This window comes from Oryctolagus cuniculus, chromosome 19 (genome assembly GCF_051225735.1).
Source record: "Oryctolagus cuniculus isolate XC-2025 breed Fujian yellow rabbit chromosome 19, ASM5122573v1, whole genome shotgun sequence".
NCBI classification, from domain to species: Eukaryota; Metazoa; Chordata; class Mammalia; order Lagomorpha; family Leporidae; genus Oryctolagus; species Oryctolagus cuniculus.
In genome coordinates this window covers 7,770,663-7,786,613 of record NC_142885.1, presented here as the reverse complement: position 1 = coordinate 7,786,613, position 15,951 = coordinate 7,770,663, and the positions used below count along the sequence as shown (strand labels likewise).

Sequence of the window (15,951 nt, the reverse complement as noted above, 5' to 3'; positions counted from 1 at the left end):
CCACCTGATGCTCCACGCAGAGCACCAGGGTTAGCGGTGTGCGTGTGCATGAGAGCCTCCGCACGGGCACCCTGCTGTTGGCAGCACACTTGTCGGAGGCCCCGCGAGGTGGGGTTGGAAGGGCAAGGCCATGAAGGGCTCGCTGTGAGGAAATGTGAGTGCCTGGCTTCCCGCTTGGAGCCCCCTGAATGACTTCAGGAGACGGTGGTTAGACTTCTTTTCCCCCAGTAGATCTGGCTTGCCAAGAACAGAACACTTGATTTTCCAGTATTAGAAGTGAGTCTTACTAGTTTTTCGTCTCCAGCAGGGAATTGATTTGGGTTTAAGACAGACATGGAGGTCACGGAGACTTTGCAGCGTCTGAAGTGACCAGGGGATGTAAGTGGCGCGTTAGCGTGGTGTGCTCTTGGCCGGTGGAGCCGCCTCTTGGGGAGCCGCAGGTGGTTTTCTCACGTGGACGTCGGTCAGGGTCGGGGGACTTGGGTGGAACTGAGCTCCAGGATGTTTCTGCCCTCAGGTTGTGCCGGAGCTCACCTGTCACAGCAGGAACCCTGCGTGGGGACCTGGGAGCCAGTTCACCTGAGGCAGCCTCGGGCAGGCAGGGGAATCGCGGTGGCATCGACACTCGGGGGGGGGGGGGGGTCGCTGGTACCTGTAAGGAAGGTGGCCCGGAAGAGAACTCTCTGAGGACCTGGAGGTAAAGGCTGGAAGCAGGTGATGGAGGTGGGGAAAAGGGGCCTGCTGGGAAGCCCCAGGGGCGGGATCGCATGTGGCAAGCAGCAGTGGGGGGTGGCGGGGACAGCTGTCTCCTGCCCGTAGTGAGGGGGATCACTGGGGGCCACTGTGTTTGTGTTCCCTTCTGTCTTCCCTCCCGCTGAGAAAGGACTGCCTCCCGTGGCTAGAGGGGGAGCAGGATGAGTCAGGGACACGTTCTGCTCTAGAGGTGGTCACGTATGCAGAGGGAGTCCCCGTCCTGGTTGGCTGGGACATGGGTGAGACTGACCCCTACGGGCCAGCAGGCTGGCAGCCAAGACTAGTGAGATTCGCTCACTGCGCGCTCCCCTGTGGACGCACGGAGTGTGAGAGGCCTCGTAGGAGGGAACTGTGGCTCCTTGTGCAGAGATGGGGGAGAAGCCTGGGCTGGTGATTCCTGAGCCAGATAGCTGAGGATCTTCCTGAACGAGTGGTGGAGTCACTTGTAAGGAGGTACCAGCAGAGGCAGAGTCTGTCTGTGTTCTCGCTCTATTGCACCACCGTCTTAATTTTAATTCTTCCTTGTCTACAGCAGCCTCTCAGTCCCCCTCAGGAGCTCCTTATCTGGCATCTGACCTGCCGGCTCAGCCCGCCCCTAGTGCTCCTGGTTGAGGCCTGGTCTGTTGGGTGGTGCTGGTTCCGTGGGTTCCTGTGGTTCTCCCTGTTGGTCCGTAGATAAGTTGGTAGGGTCTGCTGCTGCCGCCAGGCAGGTGTGCTCCAAAGCCAGCGCTTGCTTTGTGGCTGTCCACGGGGGAGGCTCCCTTCCCTGGAACATTCCCTCCTGTCACAGGGCTGCCTGTGTCTAGAGCTGTTGTCATCCCAGGAGAGCCCTGTGCCTGGTGCAGTTTCCCCTGGCCTTCATCTTTCCCAGAGTGGTCTGTGAACTAAAATAAGATAAAGAAAATAGCTGCTTTCTCTTAACGCCTCACGATTAATCAGCATGCACCGGGGATTAAGTAAGAATAAATAATTTGTTTCCATAGTTAATTACTGCGATGGCCAAGGTAATCATTTATAAGAGAATTTCAAAATTCAGTCACTTAGGAGGTTCAGCGTAGGGAACAGGTAGATGTAGAAAGAGCAGTGTGGATTAGAAGAAAGAGCCGCGTTGTTTTGTTGGATGATGCTGTGGGTGGACTTGACCTCTGCTGTTTGTCTGGAACCCGTCCATCTGGGCCTGAGGTCCCCGGGGTGACCCCTCCCCTCCTTTACTTCCTGTAGTATCTTGACAAAGCCCCTAACACACCTGATTTTGTTCACAGGCCATGTTCTCATAGAGATTTCGAACACCCACAAGAAACTCAATGAGAGTCTCGATGAAAATGTACGTGAACTCTTTACATTCACAAAATTATTTGCTTGGTTTTTTTTTTTTTTTAACTTATTTTGCTTAAAGCCCCTAATCTGGTGTGAATTGTTTATTCCTTTTGTGAACAGTTCAAAAAATTCCACAAGGAGATCATCCATGAGTTGGAGAAGAAGATAGAACTTGACGTGAAATACATGAACGTGAGTGCACAGTTTGCTACCACCCCTGTCCTGGTGCCTGATGGCACCTGGGAACTTTCCCCTCGGCTCTGTCGAGATGTGGGCAGAGCTTGGCATTGATGTCCCCTTGGATGCCCCCAAGGGCTGAGTGGGTTTCTTTTAAAAGAAAATTTTTTTTTATTTATTTGAGAGGCAGAGTTACAGAGAGAGGGAGAAGCAGAGAAAGGTCTTCCATCTGCTGGTTCACTCCTTAGATGACGGCAACGGCTGGAGCTGAGCCAGCCAGAGGCAGGAGCTTCCCCCAGGGCTCCCATGTGGGTGCAGGGGCCCAAGGATCTGGCCATCTTCTGCTTTCCCAGGCCATAGCAGAGGGTTGGATCTGAAGAGGAGCAGCCAGGACTAGAACCGGCTCCCATGTGAGATTCCGGCACTGCAGGCAGAGGCTTAGCCCACTGCGCCACAGTGCCAGCCTGTGGAGTTCTTTATGCTAACACTGGGGATCTTTATGAAAAAGCATTGAAGAAAAATCAGTTTTCAGAGGACCTGCAGCTGTGACAGACGTCTGGGTGCATGTTTCACAGCCGCCCTTGTAACAGGAGTCATTGTGGGGGGTCTCCACCAGGGGCTCCTTGTGGCCCCCTGGTGCAGTCTGCAGACTTCTCCTGCGTGCCCATCTCTGATACTGCCCAGTGGAGCAGTTTCTGGGTCTCCTGTCTGGTCCTCCAACCCTGGTGCCCAAGGCTCTCCACCTCCCCTTTCTGCTTCGAATAGTCTTCTGTCATCCACAGTCCCCTTGCCTCTTACCGAGACCCCTTATGGCAGTAAGCAGTGCAGTGACCCTGAAGTCATCCCTCCATGGTCCGTAGATAAGTTGGTAGGGTAGGGACCTCGTGAGGTCCATGGCCAGGGTGGGCACACACTGGTGAGGCCTTGGCTGCTGGGACCTGCTCAGTGCCGGGTTCTTTCATATGTGCCATCTGACTTCTATGCAAACCCTGGAACGTGACACCCTTCTTTTCCTCACTGTATAGACGAGAGGGAAGCATAGGTTTCAGAGAAACCGAGTGACTGCTGAGATGGGGATGAAGCTAGGACTGCACCTTGGGCCTGTCAGGCCCCAGCCCCTACTGAAGCCGTTACAATTGTTCGTTCTGTTTCTTGACCTAGTAAGTCATGAAACAGCCAGGAGTGTGTGATCCGATATGGTTTATGTATTCACCACAGCACTCACCATGCAGTGTCAGAAAACCCTGGAAGAAAGAAGAGATAGGCGGGCGCCACGGCTCACTTGGCTAATCCTCCGCCTGTGGTGCTGGCACTCCGGGTTCTAGTCCTTGTTGGGGTGCCGGAGTCTGTCCTGGTTGCCCCTCTTCCAGTCTAGCTCTCTACTGTGGCCCGGGAGTGCAGTGGAGGAGGGCCCAAGAGCTTGGGCCCTGCACCCACATGGGAGACCAGGAGGAAGCACCTGGCTCCTGGCTTCGGATCGGCACAGTGCGCCGGCCGTAGCAGCCATTTGGGGGTTGAACCAATGGAAAAAGGAAGACCTTTCTCTCACTGTCTAACTCTGCCTGTCAAAAAAAAAAAAAAAGAAAAAAAAAAAGAAAAAGATAAAGAGAAGACATTGCTGTCTTCTGCTCAGGGCCCCTCACAAAGCATCCAGGTCCACGTTGAGCAGAGGGGCCGTGGGAGGCGTCGGGGAGGAGGCGTGGGCAAGCGCGCTCGCGGTGAGTGCCGTGGTGAAGTAAGCCCGGCGCTGAACCTGCAGGCGACTCTGAAGAGGTACCAGGCAGAGCACAGGAGCAAGCTAGACTCCTTGGAGAAATCGCAGGCCGAGCTGAAGAAGATCAGAAGGAAAAGCCAAGGAGGGCGGAATGCGCTGAAGTACGAGCACAAGGAGATAGAGGTGAGCCTTGCGGTGACGTGTGTGGCCTCTTGTGCGGGTGAGGGGGAGGCCTGCTCACTGAGGTCAGCTTCCACACGAGCCCTCGCTGAAGTGGACAGAAAGCACGCTGACTTAGTTTCCCAGAGTACTCAGTGGCCTCCCAAAAAGAGCTTCTTCTCATGAACCAGGCAGGGAAAGGGGGCACTGTCCCCACTGTACAGGCGGGAAAAGGAGGCCTGGGAGAAGTCATGTGACTGGCGTTTAGAGCTGGGGTGTTTTTTGTTTTTTTGTTTGTTTGTTTGTTTTTTGGACAGGCAGAGTGGACAGTGAGAGAGAGAGACAGAGAGAAAGGTCTTCCTTTGCTGTTGGTTCACCCTCCAATGGCCGCCGCGGCCGGTGCGCTGCGGCCGGCGCACCGCGCTGATCCGATGGCAGGAGCCAGGAGCCAGGTGCTTTTCCTGGTCTCCCATGGGGTGCAGGGCCCAAGCACCTGGGCCATCCTCCACTGCACTCCCTGGCCACAGCAGAGGGCTGGCCTGGAAGAGGGGCAACCGGGACAGAATCCGGCACCCCGACCGGGACTAGAACCCGGTGTGCCGGCGCCGCTAGCGGAGGATTAGGCTAGTGAGCTGCGGCGCCGGCCTAGAGCTGGGGTTTGATCCTGCAGCTGCCCGGTCCCTAGCAGAGCACACTGATGTCCTGGCGCGAGGTAGCATCTAGGGCACACGGCCCTGCGGGAGGACAGAGCCTCTGACCCCTCTGTCCATCTCCACTTGTGAGTCAGGGATCTAACGACACCCTCAGGAGACACATCTGTCTCATGTTTATCTGCGTCTAGTGTTTGCTCCATTATCAAAATAAAACAAGGGTGAAGATAGCAGAAGGTGAGTGACAGGCTGCTGCCATCTGACGCCTTCTGTCATCCTGTGTGACTGGAATGTGTTTTGCCAGTACGTAGAGACCGTTACCTCTCGCCAGAGTGAAATCCAGAAGTTCATCGCGGACGGCTGCAAGGAAGCCCTGCTGGAAGAGAAGAGGCGCTTCTGCTTCCTGGTGGACAAGCACTGCAGCTTCGTGGACCACATCCACCGGTACCACCTGCAGGTGGGCGCAGGGCTCCGCCTTCCGTCTCAGGGTGCCCGCCTTTCGCTGGAGGCCTCCCTGCCTGGGCCTGTTTCGCCAACAAGGAGACTCCCAAGAAGCAGTTTTGGGCCAACTGGAATATGTAAACTTAGAGAAACACAGACGAAGTGGTCCAGGGTCTGCTCGTTGCATTTAATTTATTTAGCAGCACATCCATTTTCAAAATCCCTCATAAAATCACGCTTCATTGAAAACAGCTTCTTTTTCCACTTTTCTCACCTGTGAGTCGACTTCTCGCAGACTTTCTGATGCCTCATCAGACTGGGTGATCCCAGGGTGCCCGGCCTGCTCCCCTGGGAGGTTTACCGCATTCCTTTGTGGGTCTGAGGGGTAGGGTGTGGTCAGTAGCAGTGCTGCTCCAGGCCACACACCCCCACTGTCCCCCACCAGGACACCAGGTCTTTAACTCGGCGCTCCCTGATGCGGGAGACTTCCCGAGAAAGTGGGCACCAGCTGCCTTCCCCTGGCCTTTGCTGTGTGCACACATTACCTATTCTCGAATGTTTTTGCACCCGTAGGGAGTGTGTAGCTACTGAATCTACATGCCTAGACCCACAGTTGTCAGAGCAGAGGGAGAATGGCTCTGTTGGATGCCCGCTCGTGTCCACAGTGCATCCGTACGCGTGCTGCTCTGGAATCCCGGTTCCCACAGAGGGCAGCCTGCTGCGGCGCGTCCTGAGGCGGCAGGCACGGCCACGCGGCTGTCCCTGTGGCGGTGTCCCTGCGTCACGGGCGCCTGGCCCGTGCGCCATGTGCTCTGGCTCTGGCAGAGCCTGTCTTAGACTTGACTTTGGGTCCCAGTCGTGAGCGCTAGGCTGACAGGAACCAGATCTTCTGTGCTGGAAGTCGTCCCGGCTGCCAGGCAGCTGTCGGTGCCTTCCTTCCTGCCAGCTGAAGGACCCCGGGTCTTTCCGTGCTCTTGGGCAAAGAGGCCCAAGCAGGTGGTCGGTGGCATTGCCCTGCCCCGTGCTCCAGGGAGGCGGCTGGGGTCCTAGCACTCCTGAGTAGAGGCTGGCTGAGATCCACGAGATTGCCCCTCAGTTGTTTCAGGCCAGGACCCCTGCTCCCCTTTTCCAACCAGATTGCCCTAGGAAAGGGGTTCTCAGGCTTAGGGGAACCCCCAGGAGTCTGGTGGTAGAAGCAGAGCCAGGTTCATGGGAGAGCAGCCGCAGCCCCCAGGGCCACAGGACCTCATCTGTGCCTGTCTGCATCCCTGCTGTGCTGCTCCGAAGCCACCACGGTCACTGTGCAGCAGGAGTGTCCTCGACACTGCCCGATACACCTGTCTGTGAGCCCTCTGTGCTGGACAGAATCTGATCCACTATCTAACCCGTGCACTGAGTCCTGCGAGGTCAGGGAGCTGGCTCCTCTGCGTCTCAGGAGGTGCTGCTCTTAGAAGTAGGAGGGAGAATACGGTAGTTGGCACTTCTGAGGCCAACCAGAAAGTAGTGGGGATTCATGCAGACAGCTCAGCCCTTGCCCTTAGTGTCTGGACTTGTTCTTAATAACTCACAGCCCTCATTGGGTCGTAAGCCTGTGTGCACACTGAGGGCGCCTGGGGATCCCTCTGGCGCTGAAGCCTGGGTGCTTCTTGGCACAGAAGACGTGGCTCTTAGGTGCTGCGCCTGCTCACCGAATTGCACCTGGTGCTGAGCCAGGAGTGCGTTACCAGTGACGACACCACGTGAGATGTTCGTCAGCTTTTCCAGCAGAGTGCCTTTGTCTTAAGCTTTGTTTCTCTCGAATTTACAGTCTGCGGAGTTACTTAACTCCAAGCTGCCCAGATGGCAGGAAACCTGTGGTGATGTCACCAAAGTGCCGGAGAAAATCATAAACATGATAGAAGAAATAACGACCCCCGCCTCCACCCCGGTGTCCGGGACGCCTCAGCCGTCACCCATGATCGAGAGGAGTAGCGTGGTAGGCGCCGACACCGCTCCGATTTCTGTGGTGTGCTCGCGTGGTGTGGGCTGTGTCCACGCCGGGGCCTGGCTGCCCCTTCCGTGCGGACTGGGAACTTGCTCTCCAGCTGCTCATGTTCTGTGTTCCTGTCTTGGGGAATGTTATTGTTGGTGTTTTTAAGGATTCCGGCTTTACAAGTTATATAAGCAGAATAGATGAGAAAAAGTCTGACGTGAGACAGACTTCTGGCCTAGTGGGTCATATGCTGCTTGTGTCGCCCACGCCCCACGTCACAGTACCTGGGTGTGAGTCCCATCCCTGGCTCCTGACTCCAGCTTCCTGCTAATGTGGACCTGCAAAGCTGTAGTGATGGCTCAAGTTTGTCCCACTGTGTGGGAGACCTGGCTCCCTGCTTCAGCCCCAGCCCTGGCTGTTGTCAGCATTAGGTGTGTGAGCCAGTGTGTAGGAGCATCTTTTGCTCACTTGCTCTGTTTCTCTCGCTCTGTCTCTCTTTACCCAAAAATAAATAAATTAAATAAATAAGCTTTTCTGGGGAAAAAAGAGAGCAAGAGCTACCTTAAAAAAATAATAATGATGATCTGCCAGCATTGGTCACCGTGTCAGGCGCTCCAGGGAAGCTGGTCACCAGAGGATCAGGCACTGAATTCGGGCGTTGTCGTTTGCTGCTCTCTGAATCTAGACTTCACTGCTCTTCACAAGCTCCCGTGGATCCACTGCCTCTCTATTTAAAGCCCCTGGAGAATCCACGTGGAAGGAAGTCTCAGCCCCAGGCCAGTGCAGGACAGGACCCCTGCAGAGGTGGAGCCGCTCCCTAGAGCAGTGAGCTTGGTGCCGTGGGAAGGGGGAGACTCCGAACCAGGGGCATCTGTGTATGTCGTCAGCTGGGGAGCTCATCAGTCCCCTCCCCTTGTCCCACCCGTGCTAAGCAGCAGGCCCCAGGGACTCCTGTCTATTGGACAAGCAGCATGCATGGACCGCAGAGGCAGGGCACACTCCTGGAAGTGTGTCTTCCTCTCCCGTGTCGCTGTGGGTCTGTGGTCATGAGCACAGGCAGCAAAGACTCAGAGAGCCAGGGCCTCCCTGCCCAGGGACGTCACGCCTGCACAGCCAGCCAGCAGGGGGTCAGAAATACTCAGGAAAACAGTGCATCTGTGCAGATGTGTTCCTTGTCATTTTTCACTATTTTATGGTATTTCCATTGTGTCAGGTATCGTAAGTCATCTAGAGATGATGTAAGGTGTACACTTTATCCCTTTACTTCTATCTCCAAAGCAGATCCCCAGTCCACCTGTTTCTCACCCCTCTCACATTCTTCCTGTGGCCTTGGAGAGGTCACTGCAGGGCCTTCTGCTTGGCCTAACACAGTGGCCAGAGGGATTCTGGATGGACAGAAAAGGCTAGTTGCTTGATAGACTGGGTTTGAGTTGCAGAATGTTAGGGATAAAGAGAAAGTTCTAGAAACACTTCAGGGATGGGGCCGCAGGCTGCATGCAAATCGGTGACTTAGAGGGAGCCTAAAACCTATAGAAACAGAAAGTAGGTTAGTGGTTGGCAGATGGTTAAGGGGAGTGGGGGATAACTGCTTTTTTGTTCTTGCTTTTTATGATGGTGAAGACCAAAATGAAACAAACAAATGGGTGATACTCTTGAATTCAAAATGGGGCATTGGGAATAGAAATTGGTTCAGCAGGTTAAGCCGCTACTTGGGACACGAACACCCCCTACAGGGAGTGCCTGGGGTCTACTCCTGCTTCACTTTTTTTTTTTTTTTTTAAGATTTATTTTTATTTATTTCAAAGAATTACACAGGAGAGGCAGAGAGAGAGAGGTCTTCGATCCGATGGTTCACTCCCCAGATAGCCACAACGGTCAGAGCTGCGCTGATCCGAAGCCAGGAGCCAGGAGCTTCTTCTGGGTCTCCCACGCGGCTGCAGGGGCCCAAGGACTTGGGCCATCTTCTACTGCTTTCCCAGGCCATAGCAGAGAGCTGGATTGGAAGTGGAACAGCTGGGACTCGAACCGGTGCCCATATGGGATGCCAGCGCTTCAGGCCAAGGCGTTAACCCACTGCACCACAGCGCCGGCCCCTGCTTCACTTCTAATCTAGCTTCCTGCTAGTGCACTTAGGAGGCAGCAGAGGATAACCCAAGTTCTTGGGTCCCTGCCACCCACACGGGAGACCCGGATGGAGTTCTAGGCTCCAGGCTTCAACTGGCTTACACCTGGCTGTTGCAGGCATTTGGGGGAGTGAACCAGTGGATGGAATATCTCTCTCAGCCTTTCAAATCAGAATTTTTAATAAAAGCAGGGGCATTGCCCTACAACTGAGAGAGCTGGGGGGACAAGGTGGAGTTGAAAGCACGCGGTAGGCAACAGCCCTGGGGCCTGGGGCAGGTGGCCGCTGCTTTGGTGCCTGATAGTAGACTAACACAGAACTGTTCACAGGTTGGGAAAGACTACGACACCCTTTCTAAACATTCACCAAAGATGCCCCCCGCTCCGTCAGCCAGAGCCTATACCAGTCCTTTGATTGATATGTTCAATAACCCAGCAACAGTCACTCAGAGCTCAGAAAAGACAAATAATTCCACAGGTAAGAGACTGCGGTTTGATTCTTGTGCATTTTAAAAAGTAAGCTGTCAGTACTGTACTGGGGGTGCGTGTATCTTGCTTTAGAGGTGGATGTTCAGCCCTGAAGCCTCGACTAGCCACGTCTCAACATCGGGCTTTGCGTTGAGGCCTGTGGCGGGCGGCAGCCCTATAGCACAGGCTGGTGTTGACACAGGGCAAACACTGCTGGGGGGTGGGGTGTAAACATTCGCGGAGAATATGCACAGCCTCGCACTTTGTTCCCTGTGTCGTGGCAGTTGTAATAAAATCTCTTTATCAATACAACAAGCCAGAGAGGTTTACACAACAAAATTGTGGTTATGAATCTTATCAGCAGGCCCAGTGCTCTGTGCACCTCACACTATCCAGAGACAGGAGTTCCTGCTGCTCGTGTCTTAACTGACGCCGCTTTTCAGCCGCTCGGCTTCGGCCCTGTCGGCAGATGTTTCGTAAGGCTTCACTCCTTGCACGGGGCCTGGCACCCAGGACCTTCCAGGCCTCTGCTGGGTCTGAACGTGGCAGCAGCCAGGGTTGGCGCTGGAGGGCGCCTGTGGAGCTGCTGAGCACGACCGAGGCTTCTAGGATGACAGCCGGGGTTGTGAGTGGGAAGGGGGCCGTCTGGCAGGCACTGGCCTTGGAAGGAAGTGCTGTGCGCTCCGTGACGCCAGGGCAGCCCATGTCTCGTGTTGGAGGGACTGGGTCAAGTCCCGCTCTGCTCTCTGTTCCAGCTTCCTGCTAATGCACCCTGGGAAGCAGCAGGTGGTAACCCAGGTTGTTAGCTCCCTGCCATCCGCCGGGAGACCTAGGTTGAGTTTCTTGGCCCGGCCCTGGCTGTTGGGGACATCTGGGGAGTGAAGTAGTAGAGGGGAAGTTTCTCTGTTTTTGTCTGTCTCTCTTTGCCTTTCAAATGAATTTTAAAAGTAAATTGAAAATTTGAATGTATAAAGCTAAGCTGTATGGTTGTGCAGCATTTATTCCGTGACTCCGGCTCTTGTTGGTGACAACCAGTTGAAAGTTGCCAGGGCCGGAGCCGCGGCTCACTAGGCTAATCCTCCGCCTTGCAGCGCCGGCACACCGGGTTCTAGTCCCAGTCGGGGCACCGGATTCTGTCTTGGTTGCCCCTCTTCCAGGCCAGCTCTCTGCTGTGGCCAGGGAGTGCAGTGGAGGATGGCCCAAGTGCTTGGGTCCTGCACCCCATGGGAGACCAGTAGAAGCACCTGGCTCCTGCCATCGGATCAGCGTGGTGCGCCGGCCGCAGCGCACCGGCCGCGGCGGCCATTGGATGGTGAACCAACGGCAAAGGAAGACCTTTTTCTCTGTCTCTCTCTCTCACTGTCCACTCTGCCTGTCAGAAAAAAAAAAAAAAAAAAAAAAAAGTTGCCCGTAAGTGATTCGGTGCCGCCAGGTAGCACGTTAAGGAAACAGCAAGTTGGTGTTGTAATTATTAAGAATTTGCAAGAGTAAAGCAAGAAGAGGTCTCAGATGTTTTAAATTAAATATACTGGGCTAGCAAAGTTTGTACAGAAAAATGACATGAGTCTGGGTGCGAACAGACACAGCTGGGCAGCGCCGAGCTCGGAGCAGAGGCCCGAGGCAGGTTCCTGCTCTGCCACTTGTTGGCTGTGTGATCTTTGAGATCATTGAGCACACTGGAGTCCTGGAGCTGCCTCTGTGCAAAGAGCCGGGGTTCAAGTCGCCTGCAGAGCTGTGAACCACCCTCCGCCCCGGTCTGCCCGTTGGCCCCCAGGCAGTGACAGGCGAGGGACTCGCGGGCTGTGGGAGCGGGGGCTCTCTGAGTGCCCTCTGGGCAGAGCTGAGACTGCCTGCTCGCTTCGCAGCTGCTTCAGAAGACACCAGCCTGCAGCGTTCTGTTTCAGTGGCCACTGGCCTGAACTTGATGAGAAGGCAGAGGGTGAAGGCCATTTTCCCGCACACCGCCGGCACCAACAAGACCTTACTGAGCTTCGCACAGGGAGACGTCCTCACGCTGCTCGTGGCCGAAGAGAAGGACGGCTGGCTGTACGGCGAGCACGACACTACCAGAGCGTAAGTCTCGGCTGGGGCTCTGCTCGCAGCCCCCAGCGCTGCCCTCGTGGGCCTGTTAGCCTTGTAGCCAGGGTTCGGTCTTACAGTTCTGCCCTGGTCAACTGGAGTTAGTGGGGCTGTTTTTTCTGTCTGTGCGTGTATAAATTTGGTACATTACCAGATCACACACAGTCACCTCTGAAAGTTAGCTTTTTATTTTTCTTGTAAATGTGGCTTTTGTCTTCTCAAGGATAATCTGCATGTCGGATCTACTTTGTTAGAGTTTAACACATGCGAGGTTTAAATGCCATCTTCTGCATTTCAGCCCTGCGCGAGTACACACACCTTCCTGTAACTAGGTTATGTCAGCATGCTACGTAGATTACTCAGGAGATTAAAAAAGAATAGAGGAAACACAAATACAACTGTTACATATACAGTATTCATCGTATGTGCAGTACCTCCATGTATCTGAAAGCCCTAATTTCATTCCGTCCACACTCGGGCCTTCATGGCAGCACGGCCCGGCCTTGCCGCGCCGCCACCGTCAGGACAACCTCTAGTCGCCCTGTGTTTCCTGCTGACCCCACAGAGAAGCCTTTTTCTCACTCTGACCCACAGGAGGGGCTGGTTCCCATCCTCGTACACCAAGTTGCTGGAAGAAAACGCACAGGAAACCGTGGCTCCACCCACACCGAGGTAGTGAATGTGTTTCGGTTCCCTGACCACTGACTTTGCCCGGATGTCTTCGGGCACAGCAGAATTTTGATGTGGGTACGCAGCGAACCCCACGGAGAAGCCTCAGCCTGCAGAACCATCAGCGGCGGCGATTCCAGACCACCCCCGCCACCTGCGTCCGCCCTCCCGAGCCCTCCCCTGGCGCTGGCGCCCAAGCCAAGGCACACGTTCTCTGTGCTCTCACTTGGCAGGCCCTGGCTCTGGAGTACGGGCTGGAAGGCCCTCACTGGGGCTCCTTGACCTGCGGTGTGTTTGCCAGGATCCTCAGCGAGCCGCCACCCCTCTTCCGTCTCCTCTGCAGCCCCCCTTGCTGCCCGCCCCTTAAACATTGGCGTCCATCAGGCCGGACCAGCACCTGCCCCACAGCCTTGGCCACGCCGACGGGCCTCAGTCGGTGCCTGTGCCATGTCTGTGTTTTGCTCAGGTGGCGTAGCTGCCGCTGAGACGGCTCATTCCACAGCCACCCCGGGCGGCGAGGAAAGGAGCGGGCACTTGCTCCGCGCCGAGCCGCGTCTTCACCCTGAACCACTCGGGCTCCCCGCTCCCCGTCCAGGCGACCCCTCAGCGGCACCTGCGTCTTAAGTGTGCAGGACTTGCTAAGGTTTTGCTCTAGTCTTCATTATCTTAATTGATAACTAAATTAATCCAGTGTTGACACAGAGTGACATGGGGAGGGGGAGGGGAGCTGGTCCTCTCCTGACTGCCCTGTTGGCCGTGGGCCTCCTCTAACCGGGTTCTGTCATTTTGGGTTGGAGCCCGGCACCGGTGAGAAGCGTCAGCACCGTGAACCTCTGTGAGAAGAGCAGTGTGGCCATCCCCCCGCCCGATTACCTCGAGTGTCTGTCCACGGGAGCAGCTGCCGCCCAGAGAGGGGGCACTGCCGAGAGCGCCTCCACCTTCAGAGCGCCCGGGTCCAGACCAGAAGCCACGCCTCCTGTGAGTAGAACTCGCCTGTGTGCTGGGTGCGCAAGTGTGGACAGGAAGGTGGCATCCTGGGGGGTGTGGGTGTGGACAGGAAGGTGGCATCCTGGGGGCGGGGTACCGGTGTGGGCAGGAAGGTGGCATCCCGGGGTGAGGTACGGACGGGAAGGTGTGGTGTAGACAGGAAGGTGGCGTCCCGGGGTGAGGTACGGACGGGAAGGTGTGGTGTGGACAGGAAGGTGGCGTCCCGGGGTGAGGTACGGACGGGAAGGTGTGGTGTAGACAGGAAGGTGGCGTCCCGGGGTGAGGTACAGACGGGAAGGTGTGGTGTGGACAGGAAGGTGGCGTCCCGGGGTGAGGTACAGACGGGAAGGTGTGGTGTGGACAGGAAGGTGGCGTCCTGGGGGGTGTGGGTGTGGACAGGAAGGTGGCGTCCCGGGGTGAGGTACAGACGGGAAGGTGTGGTGTGGGCAGGAAGGTGGCATCCCGGGGTGAGGTACGGACGGGAAGGTGTGGTGTGGACAGGAAGGTGGCGTCCTGGGGGGTGTGGGTGTGGACAGGAAGGTGGCCCCTGATGGGGCGGGGTGTAAGTGGACAGGAAGGTGGTGTGCTCAGGGCGGGCGCTTTCTGCTGAGACTCCCTTCCCACGACCTGTGCCCTGTACCCGAGGCCTCCTTGTGTTCCGCTTTGCCTCGTCGTGGCAGTTACACGCAGCGAGCACGTAGAGTGCTGGATTCTTGATTCTGCTAGGTTTTCAGTCCGTCACAGCCGTGAATCCTGGCTGCAGGGTTTTAGTCACCTAATCGCCATTTCCTGCCTTTTTCCTCCCATTTTCATGTTGTTTTCTGATGAGAAACTTGGGTCAGAAGTGGTCACTTGGTTTTTCCTCAGTGTTTACTTTGTACCTGGCCGTGATGTAAAGAATGTGTGTGACCTTTAACCCCAAACCTGGCAAGAGTGAGCAGAGGGTAGGCATGTGTGCTGGGCCCAGTCCCTGGCTCCTCCAGAGCTTCTGTCCCAGGAAGAGAGCCGATAATGAGATAAAAAACACACAGAGCTGTCGATAGTGAAGCGTGCAGAGCGTGGGGTGTACATCCAGGCCCAGCCTGCTGGGATCGGAGTCCTGGCTGGGGGCCGGCGCCGCGGCTCACTAGGCTAATCCTCCGCCTTGCGGCGCCGGCACACCGGGTTCTAGTCCCGGTCGGGGTGCCGGATTCTGTCCCGGTTGCCCCTCTTCCAGGCCAGCTCTCTGCTGTGGCCAGGGAGTGCAGTGGAGGATGGCCCAGGTGCTTGGGCCCTGCACCCCATAGGAGACCAGGAGAAGCACCTGGCTCCTGTCATCGGATCAGTGCGGTGTGCCCGCCACAGCGCGCCGGCCATTGGAGGGTGAACCAATGGCAAAGGAAGACCTTTCTCTGTCTCTCTCTCTCACTGTGCACTCTTCCTGTCAGAAAAAAAAAACAAACAAACAAACAAAAAAAAAAAACACAAAAAGAGTCCTGGCTGGGGACGGGAGAAGCTGCCGTTGGTGGGGGAAGGGGACAGTCCCTGCCTGGGACCTTCACCCAGGACGATGGTGACCAAGGCCAGCTGAGTCGGTGCCCCTGAACTGCTGAGTTTTGTTCTGTTTCATGCTTGTTTTCAGTGAGCACTGTGAAAGAAAAGCTCTGCATGGTACTTGAAAAAATAAAAACCTCTTTATTTATTTGAGACGCAGAGGCAGAGAGAGAGAGAGGATGGATCTTCCATCTGCTGGTTCACTCCCCAAATGGCCACAGCAGCCAGGGTAAGGAGGCCAAAGCCAGGAGCCAGGAGCGGCTTCCAGGTCTCCCACATGGGTGCAGGCACCCAAGCACTTGGGCCACCCTCTGCCGTTGTCCCGGGCCATAGCAGAGAGCTGGACGGGAAGAGGAGCAGCTGGGACGGGAACCGGTGCCCACATGGGATGCCGGCGCCGCAGGAGGAGGCTGAGCCTGGTACGCCACAGTGCTGGCCTCCTTGCTTTAGAAATCCCATCCCGAATGCCTTTGGCACCCCTTCTCAGATAAGCACTGAGTGACATGTTGTTTGCACTTTTGACGTTCCAGATTACGGCAAATATCAAACGCCAACAAAAGTGTTCCCCAAAAGTGACACGTGGTTCTTGAAAACAAAGCTTTTCCGCTCTGGGCGCGGCAGTGACATCAGGGCTGGGGTTGCAGCAATATTCAAGGCCCTCATGCCTCCTAAAACATTCAGACTACTTGTGAAGTAGTTTGAAATAATAATAACAACTTTGGGTTTTTTTTTTTTCAAAGATTTATTTATATATTGGAAAGAGTTACAGAGAGAGAGGTCTTTCATCATTGGTTCTTTCCCCAGATGGCCACAACACCAAAGGTTGGCCAGGCAGGAGCCAGGAGCTTCTTCCAGGTCTCCCACACGGGTGGCAGGGGCTCAAGGACCTGGGCCATCTTCTGCTTGTCCCA

General features: G+C 55.7%; 1 protein-coding gene across 2 annotated transcripts in view; it reads left to right on the top strand.

Moving 5' to 3' along the window:
• The window catches only part of BAIAP2L1 (BAR/IMD domain containing adaptor protein 2 like 1), an 86,464-nt gene that overhangs the window by 63,618 nt on the left and 6,895 nt on the right, over positions 1-15,951 (top strand). Inside the window, exons 4-13 of one of the 2 annotated variants that reach the window (XM_089320929.1) lie at positions 2,016-2,077; positions 2,191-2,262; positions 4,007-4,144; positions 5,075-5,227; positions 7,019-7,186; positions 9,635-9,782; positions 11,638-11,845; positions 12,446-12,523; positions 13,318-13,546; positions 13,582-14,924. In XM_089320929.1, coding sequence (XP_089177055.1) covers positions 2,016-2,077; positions 2,191-2,262; positions 4,007-4,144; positions 5,075-5,227; positions 7,019-7,186; positions 9,635-9,782; positions 11,638-11,845; positions 12,446-12,523; positions 13,318-13,546; positions 13,582-14,058 — 1,733 coding nt within the window. In that variant the 3' untranslated portion in view covers positions 14,059-14,924. Of the gene's footprint in view, positions 1-2,015; positions 2,078-2,190; positions 2,263-4,006; positions 4,145-5,074; positions 5,228-7,018; positions 7,187-9,634; positions 9,783-11,637; positions 11,846-12,445; positions 12,524-13,317; positions 13,547-13,581; positions 14,925-15,951 lie in introns of those variants that run through there. The other variant, XM_051839015.3, reaches the window with a different exon arrangement.